The sequence below is a fragment of the Leptosomus discolor genome, chromosome 6 (assembly GCF_034619465.1).
Source record: "Leptosomus discolor isolate bLepDis1 chromosome 6, bLepDis1.hap2, whole genome shotgun sequence".
Taxonomy (NCBI): domain Eukaryota; kingdom Metazoa; phylum Chordata; class Aves; order Leptosomiformes; family Leptosomidae; genus Leptosomus; species Leptosomus discolor.
In genome coordinates this window covers 26781191-26797530 of record NC_141396.1, presented here as the reverse complement: position 1 = coordinate 26797530, position 16340 = coordinate 26781191, and the positions used below count along the sequence as shown (strand labels likewise).

The following is a 16340-nucleotide window of genomic DNA, read 5'->3' as shown; positions in this document are numbered from 1 at the left end:
GACTAGTGAGATGTGGTATAAAAGACTTGTTTGCTTCTGTTCTTTCTGGGACATCCTAATTGTTAGACATGTCATTTTAGACATGGTGTATTTTAATAACATTGAATTAAATATATTGGTCTATCAAGTTGTTTCTAATGCTACTAAATAGTAATCTAGGTATGGAAAGGATACATAGACCAGTGTGTTATGTTAGATAATTCAATAACAAAAATGAGAGTAGCCACAGCAGAAGTATCGTTGAGTCCAAGGATATCACATTTGTTCTTGGGAAGCACCAGTGTGTTCAGTTATCTGTGGACAGCGACGTTATTATAAAACTGTGTATCCATCACTATCTCATAGTGTTGGTAGAGGAATAGGCAAGAACTCTTAATTTTTCCATCATTAATGAAATCATATTAGTTACCACTTGGTGATTAAAATATTTTTTCATTTTAAGATTACTGGTTTTCTGGTTTCCTTTTGTTCTAAGTCTTCTCTCCATGTCATAACTCAAAATTCATCCTGACAGTGGGACAGTGGTACTACATGCAATGTGTGGAAGTACAATATATGCATACAGATCCCTACAAGTGATTGATAGGCTTCTTATTGGAAGATGGGTAGTAAAACCAACTACATTTTACATGTGTTATGTGGCCAAAATATTTGTGCTTATGCTCATGTAAAATAAAACTGTTTTTTTGGATTGCTAGTAAGTTATTTGTAAGGATGAGTGTAACATGCAACTTCATAGAAAGAATGGGATCTTCACTTCTGTGCGAGACTGACTTTGCTGGCAAGTAGGAGCATGTGGCTGCTTCTGCCTTGAGAATTTTGCACTGCCTGTCAGAGTGGTTGTCCGCTGTGCCATGCTGCTATTTATATTATAAGAATCCTGAGAAAATTATGATAGTGAGAGGTCTTCATATGCTTATTATTTGATTTATGTTAACATTTGTTTCTGATTAATTTTCTGTGATGAAGATACTCAGGCTAAGGCTTGAGATGAGTATTTCCAGTGTATTTCAGAACCAGCTGTGATATTGTCAAAAAAATTTAAAATACAAGTTTAGGTACCAGCCGTTTAGTCTGTTTCATTATAGGATGGATCAGGAATTCTACAGGAGACACAGCATGTCTGAGGCTAAAGATGAAAACAGCTCATCTAAGACGTTGTCAGCAGCAGCACGGAGGTCATTCTTCAGAAGAAAGCATAAACACAAGCGAAGTGGTTCCAAAGATGGAAAGGATTTACTAGCTCTTGATACAATCAGTACAGACTCAATTCCTTTCTTGGATGGTAAGTACCTTTGTTATACTTGGGAGGGGGTTGCCTTTCTTTCTCTTTCATTTTTTAACAGCCGCAGCATGATGCCATGAATAACGTTGCCTTCTGGTTGGTCTGAAAACATCATATACCTCACTTTTAATAACAAAAGGGGTTTTTGTATTAAATAACAAGTCAGTGTTTCAAATTAATTTTTTTTTGTAGTTTATTCCTAAATCTATTAGCATTAATTTTTGCAGAGAGAGATTGCTTTTTGGTGCATGGTTTTGATCTTCCTTTCAAATATTTAATTTCTGTCCAGATCGCTTAGTCTAGGTGGAAATCCTGGGCATTACTCAAAAATCTTCTCTTCTAGTTCTTCACTCCTCTACAAAAACCATGTTGGTTACAGTGCTTGCTTCCTTGGTAGAACTCAACAAACCAAACCAAAGAAACCAAATATTCTGTCGTCTTTACACTTTCAGGAAAACAAATAGGAATGATTGGTTTTAAAGTTTGGATGAGGGTGTGGGGGAGAAGCGTCAGGTTCAATTGGAAAAAAAGTCTGTTTTAAGCTGTAGTGTAGAAAATGTCCATAATAGCTAGTAAGCACTTTTTGTATTTGTCAAGGCTCTTATCCTTCGCAAGGGAGTTGTTTTCATAATGAATGTTAGGGTGCTTCTGTTTATCTGAGGAATGCCAGGAAAATAATTTATACTTTTATAAGTAAATCTTCTGTGTGTGTAGATTCTGCAAGTCTGGCATATCAGCGTGTACAGAAAGTGGACTGTACCTCTCCTAGGCCTGTCCTTATTCTGGGACCTTTACTTGATGCTGTGAAAGACATGTTGGTCAAAGAATCCCCTGGAAAATTTTGCAGATGTCCTCTCGGTAAGTGTGCAAATATAATAAATTTATTCTTCTTTAGAATACATTATAGTAACATCTGTATAAGTGAACTAAATGGTAGCAAAAACATGTGGGGAAAAAAAAACCTAGAATCTGAATTTGCAGACATTGTTCTGTTAGCTTTGTCCTGTGCCTAAGGAATAGTAATGAAAGTGGATCTCTTCTGGTTCTGTGAAACAGAAGTTATGAAAGCTTCCCAACAAGCCATTGAACGAGGTGTGAAGGATTGTCTGTTTATTGATTATAAACGTAGGAGTGGACATTTTGATGTGACAACTGTAGCTTCAATAAAAGAGATAACAGAAAAGGTGAGTCACTCTTAATGATGTAGTTCTTTATGCAGTTTGCGATATATGGTCATACTATGTTAGGGGGGTGGAAATTACATTAGCATTGTCCTCCTTTAAGGCCTTCAGAGAATTGTTCCCCAGGCCACTGAGTAAAATGAAAGTTACCTCACTTTTGCATGTAACTGTTTTAAGAGTATTTAATGCAAGCTCACCTTTGTAGAAACTAGGACTGTCCATATTCTTTTACAGTATTACTAAATAAAGTCAGAAATTATTTTCTTCGACACCCACCCCACCCCCAATGAGGATTTAGGTTTTTTAACTGTTCCGTTTAATGCAGTCATACAGAATATGAACATTCTAATAATCCTGGAGACAGATGTTAATTAAAATCTGTACATTGCTTATAGTTTTCTGTCAAACCATACAAAGTCTATTACTTAAACGCTTGTGTTTGCTTATGACTTCTGAAAGAGAAAATGAATATAAATATTTAAATATGGAAAAAAAGTATTGCATATATTTCAATCTGAGTTTTCATTTCATTAGTTCTTCAAATACATTTATTTCTATCAGTGCATGCTTTTGCTACTATGAATTTTCATCTTCTGTCTTTTGTTATAATTCCTTCAGGTACAAATTGCTCAGTAGCCCCGAAATGCTAAAAGTGTAGCAAAATTCTGTTGGGTTGTTATGATTTAAGTAGGGGAAGAAATGGGGGATTTGCATGTGTGCTTGTGCTTCTTAACTGAATGAGTGTTTTGCATTTACGTTTGATCTTAGGATTGTCATTGTCTGCTTGACATCGCTCCTCATGCCATCGAACGGCTCCACAGTGTTCATATCTACCCTATTGTAATTTTTATTCGCTACAAAAATGCTAAACAAATCAAGTAAGTCTGTGAGGGGTATAGTTCAGGGATGTTTATTTTGTCTTAAAATAAGCTTGTTACCGTTATTGTTTCTTTCATCATAGTCATCTTAAATCTCTTTAAAATGTGGAAATTAATCCTCATAAAAAACACTATGAGGTGAATGGTCTTAACTTCATTTTGTTTGCATGACAATTAAGTGAATCTTTCAAAGAAATCAAACAATGTAGACTAAACTGTATGTACTCCAGGAGGCACTTGGAGCTTTCCTGCTCACCTTTGCATTAAACTGTAAGAGATCCATTGAGGATTAAGTGGTGACCATGACGAAAAGCTGTTCTTCATCCTCTCAGCAGGGCCAGGTGTGTGGATGCAGTGCCACACACTTTCCCACCTTCATTCTCTGATGAAAACAGCAAGGGAAGTCCCCTTTTGCTGTGGTGTGTATATACTGTGGTCTTCTTGGGCCATGCTCTTTCAATCACTGGGAGTTTCCTGCTCGAATATAGCCAGGAACAGAACATGGGAGTTAGAAACCCTAGTCCCTCCCCTAACGTTTGAGTAAGCCATCACACATTCTGATAGATGGATTTTGCAAGAAGTGACATAATCTCCCAAGATTATGTTGATAAGTAAGAATACTTATCCCAAGATAAGTATTAAGAAACAGTTTTGTTGAGAGATTTTATACTTGTGCTGTCTTCATTTTGAAAGTTGAAGGCTTCTTACATTCTTGATCTGAAGGTAAATTTGGTGACTATCTATTTAATAAAGAAGATAAGTATCACCACTTTCAAGTAAAAGCAAGCCATAAAGCAATGTTATGTATTTCATCACCACTGTAGGATCACGCACTTGAATGATAAATGGAACTGTCATTTCTTGAGCCCCTTTGGAAATGGAATGGTGACCATTACAGCTTTTTTGTTTGTTTGTTTGTTTTTGTTTTTTTTGTTTTTTTTTGGAAAGTGACAGAAAGCAATTGACCTAGACACGTAAGGATTTCTAGCAGTCATCAAAATAAGATGCAGTGGCACATTGTCTCTGCCTATTACGAGCACCAAAGATTTTTCCAAACAGCCTTTTTGATATAGCACGGATTCTGTTGGTGTTCTTTGAAATGCCACACAGCAGTGGTAGGTTAGTTCAGTAGTGGTTTCTTTTATTTATAAAATAAAATTGTGCTGCTTTTCTCACTGCTATAAGAAATTATGCTGATATTGTTTCAATACCTATCTGTATGACCTTACTCGTTGATTATAAATTCTGCCTCCTTTTAAACAGGATCCCCTACTGGGGCCTCCAAGTCAGATTTGGAAGAGAGTGTTACAAGCCTTGTTTGGAATGAAAATACCATGTTTGTTTTGGGGTTTTTTTTGGTGTTGGTTTTTTTTTTTTAACCATTTGTATTTCTCTATATTTTTTTCTTATTTTATTTTTAGCAGCTTGTATGATAGGAAAAAAGTTATATCAAAAAGTGTCATATAGAAGATGACATGGAAATACTCTGTTTGCTCAATGCTTGATACTTTAAGCCTTCAAAAGGTGGTACTTGAGCCCAGCTTTGTGTAGGGAGTACTGGAGTGTGTATGAGATGATCATCTGATCCACATGAACTGGAATACATTATATTCTTTCGCACTTAACGCCCTCCTGATGTCTGAGACTTTAAAAGGCATACTGCCTTGGTCTGATAGCAAATAAATCTGTTGGCACTGAGATGATCCTGATGGCTATGCTGATACTGCTGAAACACAGTAGATGGCACTGTATGCACAGGATTATGCTTGCAAAGTAATTAGTCTTTCACATTCATCCAACTGGAGATAATAATTTCAAGTCCATTACAAAAAAAAAAAATTGCTCTTATACAAGGTTTTTCTTTTTTCTTTCTTTTTTTTTTTCAGAGAGCAAAAAGACCCAATCTTCCTGAGGGATAAAGTTACACAAAAACATTCCAAAGAACAGTTTGAGACAGCTCAAAAAATAGAACAAGAGTATAGCAAGTACTTTACAGGTTAGTATTTAATCAACATCTCGCTAGGAACACAGTGGCAATTTAGTCCGCTTACTCTGTAATTCAAAAGATCCTATGTTCCTTCGAAGAGCACTTTTTTTTCATTCTGCCTTCTCTTTTGGCAAACTCATGCTCTGGTGTTTTATTTTACCGGCAGAGGAAATCTCAAGATACAAGTACTATCCCTTGCTTTTCATCTTTTTGTTTTAGCATGTTATCAATCTTATGACCTAAAGAGATTCTGAAAATATCTTATTACAAGCCAGGGGTATTGGAAGTGTGGTGAAGATAATTTGACACAGTGTTGTCAGTTTTATACCATGTAAGGAATATAAGTTGTTTTGTAATTGTAAAAATCAAACGAAACAAAACAACAACAAAAATAACCAAACCCTGTAGTGTAAATTAATCAATGATTTGTGAGAGATACTTCAAACCTTTTAAGAAAGGAAAAAAATCGTCAAAGGTTTCTTGAGCATGCATTGTAATTTGCAATAATTAAATTCAACTTCAGAGGCCTTTTTAACATCATAAAGTATGTTATATGAGTCTTGGATTGTAGTTAATACTGTATTTTTAGGGGAGAAAGAAAACTGTTTGAAGACAAACACTGAAATTAGCAGAGACAATTTCCATGTGTTTCCACATACATTCAGAAGAGCAGGGATAAAATTTTAGCCATCTTGATGTAAATGGCAACAAAACTTTAAAAAGAAAAAAAAACCTACAACACCGCCCCCCCCCCCCCCCCCATCAAGAAAACACCTCTAAACCAGCCAAACCCCAACTTTACATCCCCCGAACAATGGGATTCTTACAGAAATATTTTCAAGCATACCTGCCAAGTGCGGGGGAGGGAAGGGGCATGTATTGAGTATAGAGCTATCTCAGCACATCCTGAGAGAAGCTGCATGTTCTCAACAAAATCAGTTACCTGGTATAGCCGTACAAATGTTCATTTAAATGGTAGTACTAAACCTTCACAGAACTTGACATGTGCATGGCCAGATTGCATTACCACATGTTATCTTCTGCTCCTTGTTAAGTCATTTGTTGCGTTTTAATCTCACCCTGATAGTGAAGGTGGCACTCAGTCCAGGAGAGTCCTACATGTATCTTATGTCATGCCCTGTGGGAAGGGCCTCTTGCTGTTACTGCCAAGTACGGTGGACTCCAGCTGTCACCAACATTTCCAGATGCTGGTAGTCAGAGAGGATTGGTGTTCAAACTGCACTGATATTTAAGCTTGTTGAAATTACAATGTTATGTGTAAAATAAGCCTGTAGATATGTGTGTTGGATATGGTAGCTTCCTCATGAAGCTATATGACACACTGTCTCAGAGCTGAGCTCTGTGGCTACTGCATGAAATACATTTTTTGACTAATGACTCTTTCAAGTTGGCTTTGTTTCCTGTACCAAGTTGTGAGCATGGTGGGTAATGTGAATCGCTTCCTCACTGTCATTTGTCACCTTTCATAGACCCTGTCAGTTACTGCGTTCTGTATCCAAGTACACCTGATATTATTAACTGTAGTGTATACTGCAGAGTCAAGTAATATTTTGTGTGAAATCAAATTCTCTCTTTTAACAAATAGAAATTGTAACTTAAGCCTTATAAGACTTTCTGTATTTTTCCAGCATTAGTGGTAGCTGAGGCCAGAGGCTTTGCTGACATTTTTCTCAAGTCATGAAGTTCCTCACTTTTCAAGTCTCAAAGCTAATAAGTTCTCCTCTCCTGTGTCAGTGTTGGCATTTTCCTTTTTATGACTGTTATGTTTAGCAAGGGTAGAATGCAAGGTGTTCATTTGTCTTTTGAACTGATTTTCAGGGATTTGCTTGCTGTTGGCCTTTTGTTCCTTGAATGTAGCTGATAATAAGAATTGGAGTAGCAACTTCTGCTACTCCAATATAAATATAAAACTCTTAACACCACATGCTGAACAGAGAAGGTTTCTTATAGCAGGTTCTGACCATCTTTAGACTTAAACTTTGCCACCTGATGCATCTGCAAATAGTACATGGAGGCCTCTAACAAAACAGTTGTCTTAGTTGAGTATAGCCATCCATTCTGCGACTTCCCTGGGCTGTTTTAAGAGCTAGCAGAAGAAACTATATATTGAATGCTTGACCTCTTTGCTCTGTTTATTCTTTTTCTTGTTTTAATAGAGTCATGCATCTGGCAAATACTAAATTGGGTAGATGAATTCTGATCTGTTGATAAACATTTTGCAGAAAAATGTAGAAGACTGCTTTTTAAAATTAGTCATAACTTTTTGTTCCAGTCTCATTCGTGGGGGGGGGGGTGTTCTTTTTCTCCAGGCATTGTCCAGGGAGGAGCCCTTTCAAGCATTTGCACTCAGATTATGACAACTGTTGATCAAGAACAAAACAAAGTCCTGTGGATTCCAGCTGGCCCACTGTAGATTTGTTTCGCTGTGAAACTGCTTTGCAGATGTAAATAACCAACTAACTTTCTATTCAACGGACTCTGACCATTTCTGTCTTTATAAAGATATCCGTAAGTGATTTCTGTTTTGTGAAGGGGAATAATAACACTGAACACACAAGGACCCCACGAAGCGTGTGGGAAGGGGAAGATCACTTCACCGAGCTTGTCTCTTACATAGTATATGTACGTGACATGTTGTTACAAGGAGTTGCGACCTGCGTGTGCTTGTCTATGAGTAATGAATTTAACAATGCTGCAAAACCTTGTAGAATGAGAAGTTTACAAAAACCTTTTCAAAGTATTGGTTGTTGCTGTTTACTTGAATGTCCTTTTTGTTTTTGCCTTTTTTTTTTTAACTCTGTGTCCTTTCACTTAATGAGGTACTCTCCAAAATGGAGTGAAAATTCTGAATATGAGCAAATGGTTTATGTGCGATGTGACTTTTAGTTGCAATTTTAACTGTTTCTGAGCATGTTGTTGACTAGACAACCAGGTAATAACGTGGGATTGAATTGGTACGTCTTGGTAGTAAGCTCAGAAAGAAGTACACTCCTCTACAGGGCAGACCACTGTTTGTATTGTGGCAACACTTGTCTGTCAAAGATATTGTTTCTTGTTTTATGCATGAATCGAATATTTAAATGTCATAATATATCTGAACAATCCAAGCTTAACATGTGTTGAGAAATAATAATTTTTGATTGTTCCGCCTGGATTAAGTACTGGTGGGGAAGAGTCATAAGCTAGACCTAGCATGCTGTGTTCTGTCACTTTCAGATACTGTAAATATGGAAAGCTTATGTCAGTGTAATTTTGCAGGGTAATTCTTAAGCTTTGTACTTCAGTGTGTAGCATTCACATAGATTGTTTATATTTAAGGGCAGCCACAGTTTTAGGGCTTTGATTAAAAGCCTTTAGAAAGGTACTGAATTGTTAGTGTTTTCACTGTCAAAAAATAAGTGATTGTTTAGTTTTGGTTGCAATACTTATATACCTGTTGTACCAAACTCCATTGTATCAGTTCCCTTTTTGGTTTTTTTTTGCACTTCTGACTCTGTGTTCCTAACACAGGTTTTGTACCTGTCTCTTCTCTCTCTTGTGCCATGTTTCTTGGGGTACTGTATTTTAATTGTTTTTAAAATATCGTTTGAGTAGAACTGCTTTTCGGTCACTGTTCTTAACATTTTGTTATGTAGAGTTTCTAGTTTTACACTACAGGCTGTAGTTTTGCTTCTGTTTGCAGCTTTTTTAATTAAAAAAGGGATTCTTCTTGCACAGGTCTTCAAAGAAAGATCTGGTCCTAAATTTAGATTCTGTTTTACAGATGCTATTTTATAGTTCAAAATACTTTATGTAGTATATGTATGCTTATATACTACATAGAATATTTTGCACTATACTATATATAAAATATATATAGTATTTTAGATAGTATTATACCATACTATTATAATACTGTATATATACAAAAATTTAAAAATAGGAGATGGTATGGATGAATTACTAGTCAAAGTACTTCTCATGGTGAGGGACAGCAGTTGTTCTTTGTTTATCTCATATTTTGTTTGTTTTTTAAAGTTTGAGGTCAGAGTAGACTCCAGTGGTAAAACTGAAACAGACTGGTACTGTTCTGACATGGTTTTTCTGTACTAAAATAAAAATCTCACTTTGTATCAAAAAAAAAAAAAAAAAGTTAAAGAAACTGATTACTAAATAAAGGTCAATTTCTGTAACTTGACTTGTGTGTAAAAGATGTGTATAGCTAATGTCCTCCTTAAATCTACTTCGTTGAGTCCTCATATAAGGTTTTATTTTCTTCCTGAAATTGGCACATACAGGTTCAAGTGCCCACCTTCGGAGGAACAATTTTTGGTTTTGTGTTTTTGCCCAGCCTTGCATACGTAAGACGTTAAAAAACTGCAGGACACAAGAAAAGAGATGTTGGTTCGTGTTAACATATTTTTAACGTTCTGGCCCTGTAGTGTTAAGGATTTCAAGTGGTAATGCAATTGATTGGTTGGAGACTTTAGCTGGAGAATTAGTCTTATCACTATTATTTTCAAGAGTGTCACTGGAAACCAGGGAAAACCTAATAGGCAAACCTACAAATTTTTAGCTTAAAGGCACATTGTAGAATTCTGTGCCTCAGTTTTTACACTTAAGACAGTTCATCCTCTTCTGTTGTTTGAGTTACCTGAAAGCTTAGGGAAGGTAAATATTGTGCATTAACTTTTCTGCTTCATCAGTTCCTTTATTCTCAGATGCCAAACAGTCGACTTCAGCATGAACCAGATTGGTGGGTGGTCAGTCGTCTTGTAATCTGCATACCTACTAACAGCCTTTAGTCATAAGACAGGACTTGAACCTTATCTGCTTTTCTTGGGAAAAAACACCATGGTGCCATCTTCTAATGGAGGACAAAGAAATGAGAAAAGCAAGTTCTGGCAGGACAATAACTGTCATACCTTGCATATCTTCTGATCACAAGGAAGTAGCATTGAAGTCTTGCTTAAACACTAGAAAGATTCCTTCAGCTCACATCAACAGTTTCCTGATACACCATTTTATTTTATAATACTACATGCTGGAACTAGATTTGACCATCCTTCCATAAAGAATAACTTTATCCAGGTGTTTAAAGAATATAGTTCTGTGGGTATTTTGAAAGTAATATAGCTAGACAAAAGTCTGAAAACTTCACCCTCATGCTCATAAGCCACCATGCAGTGTGTATGGCTGTAGGTAAGGAGTTAGCTAGAAATCAGCATTTTTTAACTTTATTTCTCCATACCTAAACTGCCATAAAATGGCTGAAGATTCTGCACCCCATATGTGTGATCTGTTGTTAATACATTGGCAAGCATCTATTTGCTTTCAAACCTTTGCATTCTGTTCACATTGACCTGAATTGCAGGGCAAGTGTTTGCCAGATCCAGAATTACGCTCGGACAGCTGCCAACCTCTCCACCTCAGACAAGGGTCCTTTTTCGGTGTCTGATAAATTTGGAGGCCATGATCCCTTTCAGTGAATGCAAACATCGCTTTAAGCAGTCTTGAACAGATTTCCGAGATGCGTCTGGGATGAATCTATTGATGGTTGAAGTACAGTCTTGTAATCTTTCCTAGACTTATGTTTAAGGCTCCATGTAATTTCAAAGATTTTATGTCTCTATTTCACAATGGACAGTTTCTTTTAAAATACTTGGACATTGGAAAAATGTGCACTGGCTTGGAAACTAAAGAGACTGCTGTGAAAAATACAGATACCCAACAAGGCAGACTTTGGTCTTGTGCAACAACTGGTAGAGATCCCAGACCTGTAGTAGAAACTGAACAGTATAAAAATGGTACTTGGCCTCTTCCTGTAAATTTTCTTATGGCTGCTGTGTCAGTGAGTGTTGTAAGGGTTTCTTATTCATTTGGTTGCTTTTAAAGAGATTTTCTTTTTTCCCCAACTATAATTCTGTATTATTTTGATTAGAAAATGGCTTGATGTTCTTCACTGAAAAAGTACATTTTTGATGGACGTTTGGTAGCAAACACTTTATTCAATTTGACTTCTTTCTCTTAGTATTCAGAGATGCTTTTGCTAGCACAACCCAAATGATGCAAGCATGAATCCAAAAACCAGGTGTATAGGGGATCCTATTACTTAAGTGTAAAGGTACCATACCACCTTAATTTGGGATTGTTCAGCTCTATTTTAAACAATTCCTTACAAGCTTTCATAAGAGTGGTTGTTTATTACATTATAATTTTAGATTAATGTTGTAATTTTATACTTAAAAGTTATCTAGATGGATCCTCTTCTTGAAGTAAACTGTGCATAAAAAGCATAGTGTGGCTAAAAAAATGCCAAACATTTTCCATACTGGAGGTTATCTTGTAGACCTCCAGTATGGAAAATACTTTGAATTTTTTTAATACTTTATATTTATTTAATCTTGTAACTTTGTTTAAAAACAGTGAGGAGTATTAAAGGTATTTTGATTTCAGTAGTTCTCATTCAACTAAGTGTTTGTAATTAATTTTCCTCTACAAAATGTACCTGTTAAAGGTGCAGTGAGATCTTTTTCCTCTGTGTGTAAAGTATGAGATTCTAGATGATTTTTTTAACACACACAAGTTTTGAAAATATGAGTAGTCTTGTTTAAAAATCTTGGAGGGAAAATGGCACAGATCTAATTGTTATTTTTAAGAAGCAAATCGCTAAAATCTTTGTACTATTTAACGTAGTCACTTCATATTTTGATGAATTATCTGTCATTGCTATATTTTATTAACAGTATATTATAGGCTAAATGTGAGTGTTTACTAGGTTATTTTCTGTGTCCATCATATTGAAGGAAATAACAGTAGTGGTTGAGGAAGCTTTCAGAGATATGGTATCTGGATTTGTGACCCTTTCCTTTGCTTGTTCCACAGTATAAAGACAACGTCCAAGAGCTAGAATACTACTTCTGCTAGTTATGAAAAACAACCAACCCAAACCCAAAATGATGTCGTCCCCCTCAGCCCAATGCACAAAATAAAACAACCCTCTCCCCCTTGAACGCCACTTTGTAAGTGTGCAATTTGGTCTTACTTACAATTTTGGGTCCTTCCCGTCTTCCTAAAGATCTATTAAAGTTTCAGAAAACAAAGATAACAGATTACTCTTAACTTAATCCACATACATACTGCATATTTAACAATACACTGATGTCTCCAAAATTGGAAGCAAGTCTGTCAGAACATTACAACAGCTTGGAAAAAAAAAAAAATCAAGGTGTTTCTTGGTAAAATTTCATTTATATTTGCAATAGTTTTTTTCTTCTGAAGTTTTTTCAGTGCAAATGTGAATGACATTTGTTATGTAATCTTCCCTATGTCCTTCCTCCGAAGGCAAGAGATGATTGGCTTTCTGAAGATGGTGACTTTGATCGTCAGAGGAAGTGACCCTTTTCCCACAACTTTTGCATCTGGTTTTGCTGCAGATTCATCTTATCTCGTTAGCAATAATGGAAATCAAATAAAATCATCATAATTCCTTCATTTGTCAAATCTGCCAGCTCCACAAATGGTTAGCATTTGAGCTTAGCATTTAGATGCTCAAATCATCTAATTGTTTAAAATAATTAAGACAATATTTGTGGCCCACCTGTGGCAAACCTAAGGTTTTAGGTTTCGAGATTGTCTGATGTTTGCTAGTGTAATCAATAAAAGGCTGAAAATGCATTGCTTCATCTAAATACCTGCCAGGGGTCTAAATGCAATTGTAAGTCTTACAGTTCTGTGATGAAAATAATTGTTAGTTACAGCATTTTTAAAGGATAATTCCAGTGGAGTCAGTCAAAAGATCCTAAGGTAAGGGACAGAAACTCATTCTTTGCTGTGAAGATATGATTTGAGAGTGCTAGCAATTGCTCGCATCATTATAGTAACAAGTAGGTTTGTGATGCAAAGATGAGTAAGTGCAATTACTGAAGAAAGTAAACACATGGAGCTGAATTCCATGCATGCAGCGATATAAGCTGCATGTCCTCAACAACCCTTAAGGTTGGTCCCATGGTGACAAATCTGTATCACTTATATCTGGCGTTGGCTGAACTGTGTGGCCTTGCAGAGCTTCTGGCTGCAACTGTGTTTCTGACATGGAAATGAATACTCCTACTTTCATACCCTGACTTGTACTGTACTAAAAATGTGTGTTTAATAGCTGCAATTATAGTGCGATCTGTTGAGACTTGCTCTGACCGATTTGCAGTTCAATTATTTAGAATTCGTTTTTCAGGGTGGTACTACATATTTTGTGCCAGAGTGACTATTTTACAGCTGCGAAATAATTCAAACAAAGTTGTGAAAAATCAATTGCATATCCTTCCCTTCCTCCTGGCCTTACATGGCAGAATTTTGCTCAGAGCTGCAAGATTCAAACTCCAAGAGACACTTGAATTCCAATCTGATGTTGAGACTTCTCTGTTGTCCTGCGCAGGACATGATCAGAACTGTTTCCTGACAGTGTGGAGTAAGGAAGTGTTTTTTAGGGCTGCACTGGCTTCGGTCCACAGCTCTGCCCTTCATAGGGTACTTCATAAAGCTTCAGTCTTTGCATGAGCTAACCCTACTGAGATGCTTCCAGTCCTGGCTCGACAGTGGCAGTTCTGTGCCTTCCGGAGCTGAAATGGGTTTTCGGATCAGCAATTGCTGCCAAATTTTTCCTTTCAGTTGTCAGAAAATTCTTTTTTTTGTTGTTGGTTTTTTTTTTTGCTTTTGTAAATCGTAAAGTACTTCAATAACTAAAAAAACCAAACCAGACAATCATGCTTAGGTTTAAGAAAATAAAAGAATAGGTATTCTATGACAATTCCTTCCATAAGACAGAAAGTGTTAGCAAAATTAATACTGAAAACTTGCAGCCTTAGTGATGACTGTAAATCAACGTCTGCCATGCATGGCATGAAAAAACAAAGTAACTGAAACTTAAAATAATGTATGCTGCAGTCTATAATGCACCATTAATGGGAGTTCAAGTAATGGTGGTTCTGAAGGCTTACTAAGCCTTGTATGGCCCCAGACCTTTAGTTGAGACCAGACAATAATAATCTAGTCTCTGAAGTATGCAAAAAGCATGAGAGCACAGCAGGCTGACTGGCTCAGTGTCAAGTCCTACTTATAAAAGGTATGACTTAAAATGGAAAGCCTTTGTGACGGTTTATGCTGACTAACTCAATGTGAATACCCTGTGCAGAGGGTTATTTTCCACCTATTTCTGAATACACAAGCAAGGAAATTGGCTTTAAACACAGAGGGCTGCAGACAGTTCTTTTGTTTAGTCAAATATTTTCTGATGGACACTTAACTAGTTCTAGTTTATGGGCAACAGATGGTTTTTCTTCATTAATAACTGTTTTTCCAGAAGATAACTTTCTGTTAAAGTTTGTGAGGATTCATGGGCTCTCTTATCATAGATAAAGCTCTTTCTTGAAACCACTTGATTTTGTTTAAATGAAAAAACAAGGCTTCTTACTTCCTCAAACCTCCAAAGCCTATAGCTTTATTGTATTCTGTATTTAATTAGAGGCAAAGGCTGTTAAATATGTAGTTGCACTCTTCCCTGAAGGAAAATCCTTAAGTGTTTATAGGATGCAGGCTTAGCAGAAGTTCACTAAGACTACCTCTGCTTTTAACTCAGGTAAGATGCAGTGGCATCAGATCAAGATGTCAGATGTAAGTCCTGGAAACTTTTAAATTCATCTGTGTTCAAAATCAAGTGTTCAGAATTTCCTGATAATGAAAAAGTTTTATTCTTGTTTTGGGACTAGTGAAGAAACAGTTTGATTTTTGTGTCTCCATCGTTGTCCCACTAAAATAGACAATTTACCCCTTGCTGTAAGGACAAGAACAGGAACTGAGGCCTCACACATTATAAATGGTCCTGCCAGAAGCATATTGTTAAGTTCTATTTAAAGCATATGAAGTATTTCGAGTAATCAGAGCAATACCAGGAAGTTTTAACCTTAATAACCACTATGCTGGTTTGACAAGGCTTTCACAGCAGAAGTCACTGTCGTATAAGCCTTCACAGATACAGCGCTTCTCTCATTATGAAAACATGTACAGCTTGAGTAGTAGCATTTTCCTTTTATGACATATTCAGAGCTCTCTATAATCCTTTAAGATGTGTTCATACCAATTTGTGGAGGAAACCCTCTAAGAAACAAGTATTTGAAATACTAGTGTCTAGTTATGTTGACTTTGAGCTTTCAATTTTAAAGGATCAGAATTCAATGATAACAGCATTTTTTCCCAGTGACAGGTGCACACTTTTAGGTACCGGCTTCTAAAGTTAGACATACAGAACTTCCTCTTACTTGAGAAAAATACAGATTTGCATCTTTCTTTTGTTTAGGCACCGATGTAAGTAATATAGTCATTAACTTGTCAACAAAATCCTCTGCCATGTGTTCCTGTCTTGTACGCAGCATATGCAAATTGTCCTCGTGCCTCACAAGAAGTTGCTACATGTCTTTCCTTTTGCGATCCGTGCATTGGGCTGTGACCTTTCTCTTCTAAATTTCTTTATTCAGGTTACAGACACCTCTGCGTACAGGTTTTGAAGTGATCTGTGCCCTGTTGGGGCACTGTGCCCTGTGCCCCAATGCTAACCTCTACCATCAAAGGTCACAAGAAACTTGCTCTAGCGTGAGTAGGAGCGTGGCTGCGGTCCAGGTCTGCCTGCTGTGTGCTTGCTCTGTATGTTTTGGGTTGCTGTTCTTGAAGTGACTGAGACGCTGACTGTGTTTCTTGCTTTTCTCCTCACCCTGCTGGAGGTCCCGGAGCCCCGATTTGCTAACCTTTATTTTTTCATTTGCTTTTGAGACCATGGAGGTACTGTAAAACTGTTTTAACTACCTGGATTTTACAGGTTGCTTACCTGTTTGTATTTGTCTAGCAATATAGAGTGGGAACAGGGCAGGAAGTTCAGTGAATGGTTAGCTGTTCTTCAAACAGGAAAATAATTAAAACAAACCCTTCAACTGTGAAGTGATTTATGGGAGGCAGAGCAC

At 36.7% G+C, this 16340-nt stretch overlaps 1 protein-coding gene across 4 annotated transcripts in view; it reads left to right on the top strand.

Annotated features, from left to right (window-relative positions):
• The window catches only part of DLG5 (discs large MAGUK scaffold protein 5), a 111118-nt gene extending 103353 nt beyond the window's left edge, over positions 1-7765 (top strand). For all 4 annotated transcript variants that reach the window (XM_086466694.1, XM_086466693.1, XM_086466692.1 and 1 more), the window contains 6 exons: positions 1089-1285; positions 2000-2143; positions 2342-2469; positions 3235-3344; positions 5231-5340; positions 7662-7765. In XM_086466694.1, coding sequence (XP_086322820.1) covers positions 1089-1285; positions 2000-2143; positions 2342-2469; positions 3235-3344; positions 5231-5340; positions 7662-7765 — 793 coding nt within the window. The remainder of the gene's footprint in view (positions 1-1088; positions 1286-1999; positions 2144-2341; positions 2470-3234; positions 3345-5230; positions 5341-7661) is intronic.
• Positions 7766-16340: the final 8575 nt, after the last annotated feature.